This window comes from Piliocolobus tephrosceles, chromosome 9 (genome assembly GCF_002776525.5).
Source record: "Piliocolobus tephrosceles isolate RC106 chromosome 9, ASM277652v3, whole genome shotgun sequence".
NCBI classification, from domain to species: Eukaryota; Metazoa; Chordata; class Mammalia; order Primates; family Cercopithecidae; genus Piliocolobus; species Piliocolobus tephrosceles.
In genome coordinates, this window is record NC_045442.1 from 111,317,632 (window position 1) to 111,334,320 (window position 16,689).

Sequence of the window (16,689 nt, forward strand, 5' to 3'; positions counted from 1 at the left end):
ATTTCAGATTGTTCGCATCACAAGGGAACTTGGAAACAGGTATTTCTTGATACTCTGAGGAGATTAAGAGATGGATTACTGCATGAAAGGAACCTGAGGGGGTCATGAATGAGTCTACAAGGAGCAAGTGGGTGCACAGCCCTGGAAGGGTCCCGTGTTTTGATCAACCTTGTTCCCTTTCTTCTACCTAGCTGCCCAATGGGCCCTGCCCACCCAGAAGCACTGTGATGCCTACTCCCTACTGAGAAAGTCCAATCAGCACTCAGGGAGGGCAGTTTAAGATTCACAGCAGTGACTTCAGGTTGTCTGTCACTCTAGACACCGACAGGAATGAGTAAGGTGCTTCTCTGTTCTCTCTCCCTATTTATCTCTCTCTGCCTCTCTCTTTCTCCAGGCACGTGTGCTTTGCAGCATTTCAATTTGTGATTGCCTAGGAGAGAAAGTAGAGAGGAAATCAGCAAAGTAGGTAAAAACACCCATCTCCGAAGCAAAATGACCAGCGTGGAACAGAAGCTGCAGCGTGTAAAGCCAGGAAGATGCTTTCCCTGTAAGCCCCCTCATTGTCTTTGGAGACGGCTGGTGGTTTCACTTTGCTCTGTTCCAGAATTCTGCAAGGAGCGAGGTTGCTAATATAAATGCTGCTTCCTCTGACTCTTATTTTGTATGTGGACAGCCTCAAGTCTGTAACTAATCCAAGACATAGGAGAAGGATGAAGAAGAAAATACGTGCAGGTAGCTTGAGCTTTGATCAGCGTAGGTTAATGAGGACTATAGTAGACAAGAGTGGTTTCCAGAAGGTACTAAGCACTGTCCTGTGCCTAAGAGTAGACAGATTTTGACACCATGGCCACCAGGTAAACACTTTCTCAGTTCCTCTATGACTACCTTACTTTCCTCTGTTTTTCATCAATTTATTCTTTTGCAGAAGAAAATGGTACTCAGATATTTTGAGTGTGAAAACAAATCTACGGCTAGACAAAGAATCCCAGTGGCCAAGCTATAATCACATATTCTACTTCACTATTCATTTTAATGTGGAAATGGTCAAGGAAAAATGTCAGGCTTTTGTTAGCAACCTTGTTCTACTTCTTGTCACATGGACTCCATTTTACTTCCAGTCCAAACCACAAATGAGTCTTGGTTTTCTTGGTCAGAAAGGAAGTAGCCTCTCTCTCCTTTCTGGGTTTTACGTCTAACCCTCAGTTAAACACTACTTTCCCTACATGCAATACAAGTTGCTTCAAATCAATGGATGCTTTATGAACATCAGCAAAGTACCCAGTATTGTTTCTTTTCTCAAGGAGATTCCAATCTGAGTTAGATTTTCCCCATACTTGGTCTTTTGAAACAGTCCAGTCATTTCATGGCTTCTCGGTTTAAAGCGATATCCAGAGAGTTTCATTTGCCAAACCTTGATTTCAATAGAGAGGCCCTTTCACTTTTTCCAGAAGAGAATGCACTTTATACTCGCGGTGGTTTTACTGTAATGGTGACATGGGGAATGACACAAGTCGTTACTAGTATATGAGTTCTTAGTAAAAAGAAACACTTGGTTTAGAGGGCAAATTTGCCAATAAGAAAACAGAGTGAACACGATGGTTGGAACACAGCAAAGTGGACCAGGCTCCTGGGAATTTATGTGCTTGTATTGGAAGGAGGCCAGTGAGGATGAGAGGATTGGAGATTTTCATTCATGGTGCTCAGACCGCTGGGGTCACCATCCTATCCTCTCTCTACCTTTTCATAATTTTCTGATCCCTGTTTTATTTTAATCGATTATACTTGGTTTGTTTATTTATTTATTTATTTATTTATTTATTTATTTATTTAGAGACGGAGTCTCGCTCTGTCACCCAGGCTGGAGTGCAGTGGCGCGATCTAGGCTCACTGCAAGCTCCGCCTCCTGGGTTCACACCATTCTCCTGACTCAGCCTCCCGAGTAGCTGGGACTACAGGCGTCCACCATCACACCCGGTTAGTTTTTTTGTATTTTTAGTAGAGACGGGGTTTCACCGTGTTAGCCAGGATGGTCTCGATCTCCTGACCTCATGATCTGCTGGCCTCAGCCTCCCAAAGTGCTGGGATTACAGGCGTGAGCCATATACTTGGTCTCTTTTCATTGTCTCTCTTCCCTGTCTTCCAGAGCCACAAACTAGAGAGCATATAAAGTTTAAGGAATTCAGCGGAGCAAAATGGAGTCTTGGCCAGTCTTCCATGTACCTGTTTAGTTTATATTGATTGTAATGCTCAGTGAAATAACATGTAAATGAAGAGGACAATAAGTATCACGTATAAGGGCTATCCAAGCCACCATTAATTCCTCCCAGAAAAGTCATTTTTAATTAAAATCCTTCAAAATAATGCACACTCATTGAGTGTGCACATACATACACATACAAACATACACAAATTCACACACAAACACACAGACACATGCACACACATACAAATTACCAATTTTCTTTTTAGATGCTTTGAAGAAAAACCACTTTAGTATATTCCAACCTTGCCTAGACATAAGGATTTTTAAAAGCACTGCTTACTATGCCAAGTGCTTGAGTTCCTAATTTTGCAACTGCAGCCCAAAGGAAGACAATGATACATTAGTAAGGTAGCCATTGAGCAGAGATTGGGAGAAACCTCTATTGGAATAAAATGGAGCGAAGTGAGAAAATTAATGTTTGTCCCAGATTCTGATTCCCTGCTGTCAACTCACTTCTGGCTTTATCTCACGGACTGCTTCGAAGTTGGAAATCATTTTCTCTTCCTTGATTCTTTCTGATCAACATTTAAAAAGTCAATAGGAAATCAGGAGGAACAGTGCCACAGCCATTTACCATTTACTGTAATTTACATTAACCAGTGATCACTAACCGGAAAAAAAAAAAGTTCCCTTTGAAATGTTTCAACATTGTCCTTAAGGAAAAGATAAAAACAGAGTTATTTTTTCTTTTGTCCTTTTATGCAAATGACTTTGATTGTGTGCAGAATATATCACATTCTCTCTTTAGTAACAAGGTAAGAGATACACATGGACAAAGCAAAATTTTCTAAAATCCTTGAAATGGCTGTTATAATTATTGTTCAGCAACAAAACTATCTGAACAAAGCCTATTAAATGCATTCTAAATCTGCTCAAACCATAGCAAACTTATTCAAGGGAGCAAAATAACATTTTGACTCTCACGGCAAAAGTAATTTTAATTTCTATTTAAGTTACTTACGGACCAATAAGTAACTGAGCCTTAGCTGCTTCAGTAAGGCCTCCTGCAATCAAAAGATTTACCTTGGATGGGTTGATGGCAGAAAGACAGAAAGAGAGAGAGGAAGGAAGGATGGAAGGAAGGAAGGATGGATGGATGGATGGATGGATGGAAGGAAGGAAGGAAGGAAGGAAGGAAGGAAGGAAGGATGGATGGATGGATGGAAGGAAGGATGGAAGGAAGGAAGGAAGGAAGGAAGGATGGATGGATGGATGGATGGATGGATGGAAGGAAGGAAGGAAAGGAGGGAGGGAGGGAGGGAGGGAGGGAGGAAGGAAGGGGAAGGGGAAGGGAAAGGGGAAGGGGAGACTTCTGAATGTACTAACTCATTTTATTTCCTTAGGTATATGATAGAAAATATTACTTTCCATAGAGTTTTCGAGGAATAGTGAATATACAAAGATTTCTCTAAAAAGTGTGTTTGCCTTTAGGAGATAATTTTACTATCATCTGGTACAATTGGTAACATGAGCAAAATTTCTAATGAATACTTATAATTTTGTTCTAGCACATTTCTATATTTATTCATAGTTGTTTCCTTACAAAGCCTTATTTAACTACATTTCTCCCATTTGAATGTGACACTCTTCTGTTCTGATGAAGATTAATTCCATTTACTTGTAAAAGAAATAAAGCAGTATCTGATTACTCACTGGACAGGGGAAGTTAAGTCAATTTTTATTAAAATATATTAAAGAAAAAGAAGATGATCCTTTATACCTGGTTTTTAACATAACAGATAATTCTATAATCCTATTTACAATGGACAAATGAATTGTTTTCAGTTCTTTGAGAAAGTTTGGCGAGACACTTTGTAAACATTTTCAAGGCACAGAATTTTAAATTAGCTTTTACTTTATACTAGTTTTAAATGACAGAACAAGTAAAGATTTCCATTCAAATAATAAACACTGTGCAAAGCACTATAATCTTAGAAAAAGGAGGAGTAGTACAACCTAAATACTCTTGGGAAAAAATCCAAAAATCAAAATCAATGCATTCATCTTTGAAAATTATTTAAAAATTTCATTAAACCACAAAAGATCAGGTAGCATTACTTTTAGGTAGAAAATCCTATCATGAAATAAAACATCTTCAGTTTTGGAAGTACCTAGAAGATTTCCTTAATAAAAGGTGATATAACACGTGAATTTAAAAAAATTTAAACAAATGAATAGAAGTTTGCTTTGTAAGTTTTTCTTTCAAATTGTTTTGGGCACAAACAGGAACTGCACTGTGAATTCAAAATAAAAGAGATAGATGCTACGTAGGCAGGTAGATAGATAGGTAGATAGACAAACAGATTGATAGGGACAGATCTCTAGATATCATCTAAAAGGCGAATGTTAGTGATTTACATAGCTTTGCTCTTTAAGCTAAAGACTGCATAAATATATAAGTTTACAAAAGAGTCAGAAATTACTTATAAAAGCAAAATAGTTCTAGCCATAATAGTTTATTGCATTCCTTGAATTCAGTGCAATGGATTCCAAACTATTACTTCAATTTAATCGCTAAAGTTTGAGATAACATATAGACAATAACTAAAAACAACTATTCCCAAAAGCTGCCAAGTTCACTGCTTTTGTTTCTAGACAGATTTATACATCTGTGCATTGCTTGGGCATGAACAGAAATGTATTCTTTCAGGGAAATACAAAAAGAAAACTAAGGCAGTCTCTTTTCATTCCAAATGTTACCATCTTTTCTTGAACATTTGAGTATTTGATGCCTTCTTTAATAAAGCATAGAGTGACACATTAGCAAATGCTTTTATCACAAACACAAAAGCAACGCGTGGATTAGACATGCAAATATTTTTATAAAGAGACCCTTATCAGGCCAGACGTGGTGGTTGACTCTTGCAATCCCAGCATACTTTTGGAGGCCGAGGTGGATGGATCACCTGAGGTCAGGAGTATGAGACTAACCTGGCCAACATGGCAAAACCCCATCTCTACTAAAAATACAAAAAAATATAGCTGGGTGTGGTGGCGACACTGTAATCCCAGCTACTCAGGAGGTTGAGGCAGGAGAATCGCTTGAACCTGGGAGGTGGAGGTTGCAGTAAGCAGAGATCGCACCACTGCACTCCAGCCTGGGCAACACAGCAAGACTCCATCTAAAAAAGAGAGAGAGAGAGAGAGAGAGAGAGAGACAGAGAGAGAGAGACCCTTATTCCCTTATCTATCTTAGATCTGCTTCAGAAATACAAGGTGAAGTATAACTCTCTGAATATTTAGCAGAGTGTATTATGTATCACTGCTTAAAAATAGAAACACAAATTTTCATACATATGTTTAGATAATCAGAGAAAAAATTAAATGCCTCCTCTATTTGTAATGGCCTATCAATGTGTAGACCTAATAGTGTTTCCATCTAAGTCACAATATTTGACAAAGACACATGAGACATTTTTAGGGAAGATTCATAGAAACTTCTGGTTGTCACAGACAGTTACAGAACATCACCGTTTATCAGACACTGTCATCCTTTATGTTTTCAACGAATTGGTGCTAAATTGTTGAGTACACATTAATTTGTATGATAAAATAAATGGCAAAGACTCACTGTGATTCGTGTACCCAACTAGCATTAGTCCTTGTAAAGATGATGTAAGTTCACGGACAGAGTAGATTCATCATACTACGGATCTTCATGGAAATAAGTAGTGGCTCTGATATTCCCCCAGATGCAGTAATAAAAATAATGCTATCAGCATGTCTGTGTCAACTCAGATTTATTTAGCCCTTGAGGTACAATCAATTCATTATTCCATTTGTGATTCTGAAAATCACAGGAAGAAAACCTAGTCTTTAAGTTCTAATCCACTGATATGGAATGGGATTGCCCAGTGAATGATCCCGGAAGCTCTCTCCTTGTTGCCAGGAAAACAGATAGCTAAGAAGATGAGTTATGGTCCCCACAGGGACAGGAGATGAGCTGAATTCAATATTCCTTCAGACCTGGTAACCCCAGTCTAGATGCTGGTGGATGACATTTTTCACACTTTGCTAAACTACTGGCAGTTAAGCCTGGACCATATTGTGTGGGATCCTCAAATGTGAATTTCCCTGTATGAATTTCTTCCATGCTTGGGAGAGCAAAGAACTCCTTCCCAGGAGTACCGTCCCTCTGTGGGTGCATCCAGCCGCACTCTGGCGCAAGCACACTTCTCCATGAGCCACCAGGAGAACGGAGGCCTCCTGCATCTTCTGACCTCCCTGCTCCTGAGTTCCAGCCCATACTCAATGGCCACTTGCTCCTTCATCCTGAGTCCTTTGTTCAACATATAAAGAATGGACATATTCTGAACTACAAAAATAATTAACTGTAACATGATTTTTAAAAATCAACTAGACAAATATTTAGACCTGTGACATTGGGGCTGAACTATAATTTTCACATTGAAAATAATTTTCATCTGAGTATATTTGATATGTCCTCTTGGAAATTAGTATAGGCAAAGAAGAGAAATATGTTTGCAAAATGATAAAATAGAAAGTCAGCTGATTAACTGTTACCTGGCATTCTCTATATTCAAATTCCCCTATCACTGTCACTATTTAATGCAGAGTAAGGATATATTAAAGTCCTCATGACTATGGAATATGGCTATGGAATTAAAGCAGAAAAAACTTGATGTGATGATCATATAATTAATCTTAGGATCCCTTGGGGAATGGGGAGATTAAATATGAGATTTCTCTTTGAACATGGAGAATGCAAGAATATTATTCACCCTGAAACATAATTCTTGTTCTGAAAATAAATTATATGACTAACACAGTTAATAATTCTACAACCTGCATGTATCATTCTAAAGACTATTTTCATGCCATGGCTATAAGTAAACTCAATTAGCTAACAGTGAAGCATCAAAGAGAAAATTCAGTTATTCTTCATGGAACTCTTTGAAGGACAGTTATGGATCTTTTTCCATTTTTGTTTCAATAAAGAGCTGACATGTCAAGCTAAGAATAATCTATAATCGAGCAAGATATATGATACTCTATTTTAATCCTCATTATCTTTTTAGAGGGTGAGCAATAATTGCAGATATCACTTCTGTCTGATTTACTATTTTCGGTACACTTTCTTTGCAAAGTAAAGTCCTCATCAATATGCTAAACGAAAATGAATGGGAGAAAAATCAGAAGTTTAAAATCCATGTGTTTTTGCAAATTACCCAAACAGAAAAGACTGAAATAGATTTTGCTGTCAGTTAACACACAACCTTTGGCAATACAGAGTGGAAGAAACGAGGCCAGTTCTCAACCCACATTGATAGGGGCTGTCAAGGTAGCATCAGGCCACTCTGCCAGGAAAGACAATGGCAGAGACCTGCAATTAACCTTCAGAATCAAGCAAGGAACAGAAGGTCAGGCAAAATTTCAGCAATACTGATTAATTTAAATTAATGAGTAGAAATCTAAATATTTCTGAAATTCATATGCTCATCCATAGCCTTTCCCCTAATCACTATCTCATGTCACACTAAGCTAAATTGAACTCATCTTTTCACTGCTAGATTTGGGATTTCTGATACAGTTCCCACAGCTATTAGGTAGGAGCATCAATGCCAACTTGCCTTTCTGTATTTAATATTGTATAGCAGTTTCCAAGTACCTTCCTGATAAATTTCAAACGCCTTAGTGTCATACACAATGAAGTTTAAAATCTTGCTCCTGGTTATCTGTGTAAAACACGCTATCTAGTATGATCTTGACACCTGGCTATCTTCTGACACTTTCTTTGTGACTTGGTTCAGATGACACCTCATCGCTGCATTAATCCTGCCTCTCTATAGAACAAAGGTCTCCTTCTGCCTGTTCATGAACCTATGCAATATTTCTCCTTTTCAACTGCATGCTTTCACATGCTTTCATTCTCATCTTCTGTGCAAGCCAATATGACACCTACAAGCATTTGGAAGATTTGAGTTCACTTTGAGGTCCAAGATGTGCACTTCTTCAGGATTAATCTTTGCCTTCCCTTTGCACAATTTTCTGATTTTGCAGCCACATGTTAAACATCTACCAGTTTAAGAGTCCCCCAAAAGGAAATACTTCACACACAAACACTCCATCAGATTTTCACATTCATAATAGATATAGCAAAAGGACTGTTCAATGTCAAAGGATACTTTTGAAAAATGTCAAAAATCTACACTATCACATTCTTCTTATACATTAGGGTTTTCTTCTAAGAACTCACTGAGCACGATAGCAGCGTAAAGACGGAACCAGCATAGCAACATTCCACAAAATTTTATCACTCCATTTCTGTGAATTGGGATGACGTCTTAGTGCTCCTTTATAGTTATATTCATTATTGTCACTTTCAGACCTCTGAAACTGAGTGAGCATCTGTAGGCTTAAAATACAGATGAGGAGTAAGCTTTTCCACATCTAAGGATGATCCAATGTACTCTTTTGTATTAGTCCATTCTCAGGCTACTGATAAAGACATACCCAAGGCTGGGTAATTTATAAAGAAAAAGAGGTTCAATGGACTCACAGTTCCACATGGCTGGAGAGGCCTGACAATCATGGCAGAAGGTGAAGGAGGAGGAAAGTCATGTCTTGCATGGCGACAGGCAAGGGAACTCCACTTTATGAAACCATCCGATCTCATGAGACTTGCTTACCATCATGAGAACAGTATGGGAAGAGTCTGCCCCTGTGATTCAGTTACTTCCCACTGGGTCTCTCCCACAACACATGGGAATTATGGGAGCTATACAATTCAAGAAGAGATTTGGGTGGGGACACAGCCAAACCATATCATCTCTATACTGCAAACATAACATGGAGATTCTGTCCACATCAACATTACAAAATTTGCTTTTTCTTCATAAAGTAATCATCAACACCATCACTTTTTTTAATTTTTTTATTTTTTTGAGATGGAGTTTCACTTTCATTGCCCAGGCTGAAGTGTTGTGACACGACCTTGGCTCACTGCAACCTCCACCTCCCAGGTTCCAGCAATTCTCCTGCCTCAGCCTCTTGAGTAGCTGGGACTACAACATGCACCACCATGCCTGGCTAATTTTGTATTTTTAGTAGAAACAGGGTTTCACTCTGTTGGCCAGACTGGTCTTGAACTCCTGACCTCAAGTGATCCACCTGCCTCGGCCTCCTATAGTGCTGGGATTACAGGTGTAAGCCACCATGCCTGGCCTACATTTCTTTTTTCAGATTAAGTATTTGCTGATGACTTATTTCCTCTCAAATAGATTTTCTAGTTAAAGGCTGCAATCAGCTATTAGAGCCCATGCAATGACCTTGCATATAGCAATTAGCAACTGGTAAAATTTTTAAAGAAACATATCGCACAATTTGTAAAAATAAGATGCCAACACATCTGGCAGTGTATGTGTGATAGCCGAAGATCAAAGAGAGTTTTTAGATATGTATTTAAGAGAAAAACTGTTTATCTCTACTTTTTAGCTAAATCTGTCACATATACTTGTTGATCATTCTTGACTGTACTTTTCTCAGATATGAACTTTAATGCACATGAATAATACAACAGTTGCTGGATACAACTGAAAGTTTTAATTAGGTACCAGAATGAGAACTCCATAAGACATACTGTTGGCAGGCACCTAAATTTAATCCAAGATTTCTGCTCTCAAAACTAATAGCTAAATCCTTACAACCCAAAGTGTGGCCTGTGGCCTGCCCACAACTGTATCACCTGAGACCTTATTAGAAACAGAATATCAGACCAGCTCCAGCCTAGAACTAAGAAATCAGCATGTACGTTTTAACCAGATTCCCAGGTGATTTGAAAGCTTGTTAAAGTTTCAGACGCATTGGCCTAGCTCCCAATCTCTGAGTCACTTTTGATCATGAAACTACACTAATATGATCCCTAATCCCTATTTCTAAAACCTCCCTTCTTCAGTCATCCAGAGGCTTTTGAATCAAGGCAAAAATCACACAGTACAGTCCTTTTCATAAACACTTTCAGTGTCCCAAGAGTGGGAATATGAGACTTCCAATATTGCATGTGAATAAGTGTTCAAAACCGCATATTTAGTCTAGCATGTCACAAAGGACTTTGTGATTGATTTCTATAAAGTGAAGAACTGTGAGTGACCAACACTATTCTACAGCAGTAGGCTGGTGAAACTGAGCTTTATGAAGCATCAGTAATTTCAGCCAACACTGCTGAAGCTCTCTCCATCCTGTGAGGTGCTATCCTTGCTACAAGAGCTTCTTGACAGATAATGGGAAGGTGGCCAGCTTCCAGGGGAAGATGCTTGCCCTGCTCATTTACACATATGTCCCTGAGGTTGTGGAATTCAGCGAAGGCTGCTCCAACAAGGCCAAGTCATGAATGGAAACCAATCCTGCCTGAAAGCCCTGTAAGCCTTTATATTCCCAAAATAATTATACAAAGTAGCACATCCAGTGACTGTTTCAGGACACCTCATTTTTAATACCTACACATCAGTGGAAGGTACTTTACTTCTCACCTGGCTAAGTGGTTATATGTCCGTATGAATGAACAGAGGAAATATAAGAAGAAAGGTCTCACAGAAATCAACATTCAGATCAATAGTGGCATTTGCCGTCTGTTGGGTTCCTGCGTATTCAACAGGATATACACTTGGCTTCTAGAGATTTTATATGTTCACGGGAAGAATATTAGAAAATGAAAACAATGACAACAATAAAACCTTAACTGGAAGAATTGTTTAACTGGGATACCAAGTTTTACAATCCTTCCATTATCTGTTCTTGTGAAGAGCCAGAAAAAATACTGTCACCAAGTACCAAGTGAAGAGAATAACAGCCTTTGTGTCAAAACAGTAAACATGCTATTGTCTTGTTTTGGTTTGGGATTTTTATTGTTGTTGCTGTTCTATTTAAGTGAAAGTAGAATATAAAGTCTAGGCAATGAAAAAAATGAGGAGAACATCTGAGGAATGCCATTCTGGGTGGTTTTTGTCTCACTGTGATACACATAATTTTAACAGCCACTACTGCAGCCAGGGCTGCAGGACAAAATAATTCTGATCCCTGAAACCGACTTTGAAAGCATCTAAAGGAAAAAAGCACACAGAATTTTTTCTAGCTTATTGTTTGTGTTTAGCAATATAAACCAAAAAGAGAAGCAAGATCTTGTAACAATGCCAGGCACAGAGTATTCACTTTATAAGCGTTTAGTTCCTTTCTTTCTTATTTCTGTTTAACAATTAGGCAAAACTATTTTCCCCAAAAGAGATGCAACCGTGTTCACAATTACCTTTTTTACCTTGTTTTTTTTTTAGACTTAGTCTCGCTCTGTCACCCAGGTTGGAGTGCAGTGGTGGGATCTCGGCTCACCGCAACCCTCACCGCCCAGGCTCATGCAATTCTCATGCCTCAGCCTCCTGAGTAGCTGGGATTACAGGCGCTCGCCAGCACACCTGGCTAATTTTTGTACTTTTGGTAGAGATGAGGTTTCACCATATTGGCCAGGCTGATCTCAAACTCCTGACCTCGGGCTACCCGCCCGCCTCGACCTCCCAAAGTGCTGGGATTACAGGTGTGAGCCACCGAGCCTGGCCCACAAACACCATTTCAAGGGCCAGGATAAGTAAACCTTTCTGATACGGTTTGTGTATTTGTCCCTTCCAAACCTCATTTGGAAATGAAATCCCAGTGTTGGGGGTGGGGTCTGGTGGAGGCAGATCCCTCATGAATGGGCTCAGTGCCATCCCCTTGGTGATGAGTGAGTTCAGGAGAGATCTGCTTGTTCGAAAATGTGCAGCACCGTGCCCCTCGGTCTCTCTTGTTCCTGCTCTCATCGTGTGACATGCCTGCTCCTGCTTTGCCTCCTGTCATGGTTGAAACCTTCCTGAGGCCATGCCAGAGGCCAAGCAGATGCTGGAGCCATGCTTCCTATATGGCCTACAGAACCGCGAGTTAAATCAACCTCTTCTCTTTATAAATGACCCAGTCTCGGTATTTCTTTATAGGAAGGCAAAAACAGCCTAGTACACTTTCCAAACTTTCAGAGGTAGATTTTTGTTTCCAAAACCAGTGGCAGTGCCAACGAGTTACTTGGGGAGCTTTAGATCCCAATAATCTCCATCAATCCCCAGACTGTCATCAAAATAAGTGAATCTTGAAATAAAGGCAGTGTTCTTAGTATGCAACTCTAGCTTCAAGACAAGTCTTTTTTGAGCCAGACTGAAACCCCACAATTACCCTCATATGGATACCCAGGGGCTGCTGCTGTTCAAAATCACTACATAACTCAAGTGCCATTTGTCTTTCCTTTTGCTAGAAAGAGCAACGTCAAGTCTAAAGGATCGACCTTGTGAGCCTGGCAAAGCCTGCATTTGAATACCAGCTGGGTTTGAATACTCATTAATGGGAAATCTTAGGAAAATACTAAAACCTAAATCTGAAATTGCCCTAATGTAAAAGAATCATTGAAATTGCCCAGAAAACATGGGGACACAAATCTCTCGAGACTGCTGTGAGGACCAAACAAGACAGCATCTACACAGTACCTGGCAGATCTTAGCCCTGGGTGAGTACCCACCAAACAGTCCCCTGGGCCATCCTTCTGCCCTCTTTTTACTGATTCAAAACTACTGACACTTCGTGGTCTCCCTCTGTTAAGGTAGGAAGTGGGAAAAATAGGCTGAATAACAAAATTACAGCTACAGTAACCCCTGGGATTGTATTTTCAGGAGTGTTAATATACCCCCGATCAAAGAGATTCCTTATTTTATAAATGATTAAGGAAATTCAGCACTCCACGAGAGAGATCACGGAGTTCTCACAATCTGTGTTTAAGAAAATTCAGCACCCCACAGGAGAGATCACAGAGTTCTTGGAATCTGTGTTCTCCTCTTTCTTTTTTAAAAAAATTTAAAAATCTTTACATACTTAGGGGGTACTGGTGCAGATTTTGTGCAATTTCGTCGTGGTAAAGTCTGGGCTTTTAGCCGAATAGTGATGTGTTGTTCCCTTTCAATATCCATCGAGTCCTAGTTCTGGGCAGAGAGGAAACGCCTCTGCTTCTATTCAGTGCTCCTTTCTTGACACTACACCCCAGGTGAAGAGTGGCAATTATGTTGCCTACCCCAAGCTGCTATGACATCATCATTGCCAAAATAGCAGGTCACTCTGCAGGAGTCAGAATATCCTCTTAGAGATATAATAAGACTTCTGCTCCTGACACATCGACCATTGCCTGGTAAGGGACCTGGCTGGGGCAGCCTGCGAACACCATAGCTGCATAATAGCTAATGCCACGGAGCGGGGTTTGAGAAATTGCTATATTTTTCCAATATACTGAATTCCCACAGCCTGGGCTTCAGATCTTCGGAAGATTTCTCTCAATGTGAGGGAACAAAATGATGCCTTGATACTATTTGCAGGACTAGGTAGTATCTGCTTCAGGAAGCTGAGTTCTTTTTCTTAAATAATGAGTATTTCAGGGACTGTGGTGCAGTAAAAAGGATGCTGCCTGGTTCTTAAAAGTCATAAGCCTGTCAGCTCAGAGAAAGTAGGAACTGAAACTTCAGGTTGAGAGAGAATGTGCCAGCAGACAATGAGTAGACCATACATGACAATAGAACTCTGATGCAACCTCTCCAGCAGCCAGTTCAGGAAGCCACAACACAGCCTTGGCAGTAGTGAGCCCGGAAAGGTCAGGACTTCCTTAGTAACTGAGAGCTTCTCTATTCCTCTGTCTTCATATCTCTCTCAGGACCAACCATTAAAAGCCAAAGATGTTCCTCAAACTAATAACATAAGATGCTGTTTCTTGCCGGGTGCGGTGGTTCACGCCTTTAATCCAAGCATTTTAGGAGGGCAAGGCAGGTGGATCACTTGAGGTCAGGAGTTCAAGACCAGCCTGGCCAACATGGTGAAACCACGTCTGTACTAAAAATAAAAAATTAGCCGGGTGTGGTGGTGCACACCTGTAACCCCAGCTACTCAGGAGGCTAAGGTAGGAGAATGGCTTGAATCCAGGAGGCAGAGGTTGCAGTAAGCCGAGATTGTGCCACTGCACTCCAGCCTGGGCGATAGAGTGAAACTCAGTCTCAAAACAAACAAACAAACAAACAGACAAACAAACAAACAAACATGCTGTTTCTAATTAGCCCACCTCCAGGTTTGCCATGCCAACAACCTCCAATCAGAGTGCATCTGAACCTTCTATTTTTCACTAAAAGCCTTCCCACTTCCCAACCTGCTTTTATATCTCTGCTGAAAACAAGTGATGGCAGCCGAAGCTATGCCCGAGCAAACTGGATAAATCACCTCTGTTTGTTCTCATGTGGGTGGTCTTCGCTTTTTACCAGTTTACTTGCTTGTTTCTGTTGTACCTAGTTTACAAACAAGGTCGTATTTTGTGATTTGCAGTGCTAAGGACTACAGAAACTTAAGAAATGTAACACCACCTTTGAGGCCTTTGAGCAACCTTCAAATCTGCCTAAAATGCACCCTCTGCACATGTCTGTACTTCGCAAACTGTTCTCTGACCACTCTCCTCCCTCCACTTCATAGCTGCAACCATAATAAAGAATAACTCAGTCAGAGAGACCAGTCATTCCAGTTTGTCCTGAACTGTTTCATACTTAACACGGGAAGCCATCCTACGTTCCAGAAAACCTCTTGGCCCTGAGCAAACTGGAACCAGCGGTCACCCTATGAGACAGTCCTGGAGATGTCATTCTACACCTCAGCCACTGCAGAGGAAACTGACTCTGCCTAGCATGCCCCCTCCCTCTTCCCCTCAACAGGTCATCAATTAGGTGAATTCCTCTCAATCTGTCAAGCCCCACCTAAATGCCCAGTTCTAGGCTACGCCTCTTTGGCAGCACCCCAACTCTCAATCCCAAGCAGTCTCATCGCACTCTCCTTCATGCCACACTACAGCCTGCATACTTTTATTGTACACGTCACATGGCACTGGGATGATTTGCTTATGGCACTTAGATGCTCTTACACAGGGCCCAGAGAGGTGGCTCATGCCTTTAATCCCAGAGATTTGGGAGGCCTTCGTGGGTGGATCACCTAAGGTTAGGAATTCCAGACCAGCCTGGCCAACGTGGTGAAATGCCATCTCTACTAAAAATACAAAAAATAGCCGAGCGTCGTGGCACATGCCTGTAGTCCCAGCTACTTAGGAGGCTGAGGCAGAAGAATTGCTTGAACCCAGGAAGCAGAGGTTGCAGTGAGCTGAGATCGTGCCACTGCACTCCAGCCTGTGTGACAGAGTGAGACTTCGTCTCAAAAATAAATAAATAAATAAAGATGCTCTTACACAATGAATTCCCTGAGAGCAGGCACAGTATTGTTGCCTCACTGCTCACTGTCATCAAGTTCTAGATTGAGATGAAGAGGCAACTTATGTAATAAAAGTTGGGCATCTACATGAAATATATTCACTAATCCATTTCAGTTACCCAGACTATTTATCTACCTCGATCTGGGTGTTGTTGTCCTGCCCATCATCCAGCAGCAGGTCTGTGAAGCTTCTGGGCTCCGAAGAGTCTTGGCTAACGCTTGCTCTGTTCGTGTCTACCGCCTTGAGGAAGTCCACATTTCTTTTCCACCTGTGGCTGTACGCGTGGGAATCGATTTCCACCTCCTCCTCTGTGTGAGGGAAGGCCTGAGCAACTCCATACTGCCAATCTGTTTGAAAAAGAAAGAAAATGTGTTACCACTCATTATGTGTACCATACATGCACGTGCTGTCGGCTTGAGAAGAAAAAATAATTCTGTGAGGCACGAGAATAGGAAGCTAACTTATAAGGGTTAAATCTGTTTACTTGTGACATCTTGAGCTGGTACGAACATCTCTGATTGGAATGCAACTGCAGGAAACACCAGGAGTTGTGACAGTGGTTAATGGGCAGATCTTGCAGAGTTTTTAAAAACAGATGTGCTGCCCTGAAGCAATGCATTTTTATTCCCTTCCCTCGCCCCTCCACATGCACACTTCATAAACATTCTCTAGCTGTTCTGAAAAAGCAATCTAGAATCCAAAGGGATGAAACCAAGTGACTGTCAGATTATTTTGAAAATAAAAATCAGACCTCATTAACTTGTAAGCTTATATTTATTTCACTTGCGTTATGTTGGACAGCAAAGAGACACCAATGTATATGAACGGGTTAAATAATACATGAAATTGTCTTCGCGTAAATGGGCGAAACTCCCTTGTAGCTTACAAGCCAGTCTTGGTTCATTGCCTGACCCATTTAATAAGTAAGACCCTCAGGAGTCATCACTGCACTTTTGTTCATTTGCACCGTTCTCACCTTGAAATCTTGTCAGGGTCTAAAGGATGACAGTGATGGGCACTTACAGAAATGGATGGGAAGGCAAGGAGATCAAATCACAAAGGCATTTTAAAGCTGTCTGCAGGGACTGGCCTTGCTGACCCAGCTTATCCTGCT

At 40.6% G+C, this 16,689-nt stretch overlaps 1 protein-coding gene across 1 annotated transcript in view; it reads right to left on the bottom strand.

The window, feature by feature from the left end:
- Positions 1–16,689, bottom strand: part of PLXDC2 (plexin domain containing 2) — a 472,622-nt gene that overhangs the window by 269,033 nt on the left and 186,900 nt on the right. Inside the window, exon 3 of the mRNA XM_023223192.2 lies at positions 15,711–15,922. Within this exon, the coding sequence (XP_023078960.1) occupies positions 15,711–15,922 (212 nt within the window). The remainder of the gene's footprint in view (positions 1–15,710; positions 15,923–16,689) is intronic.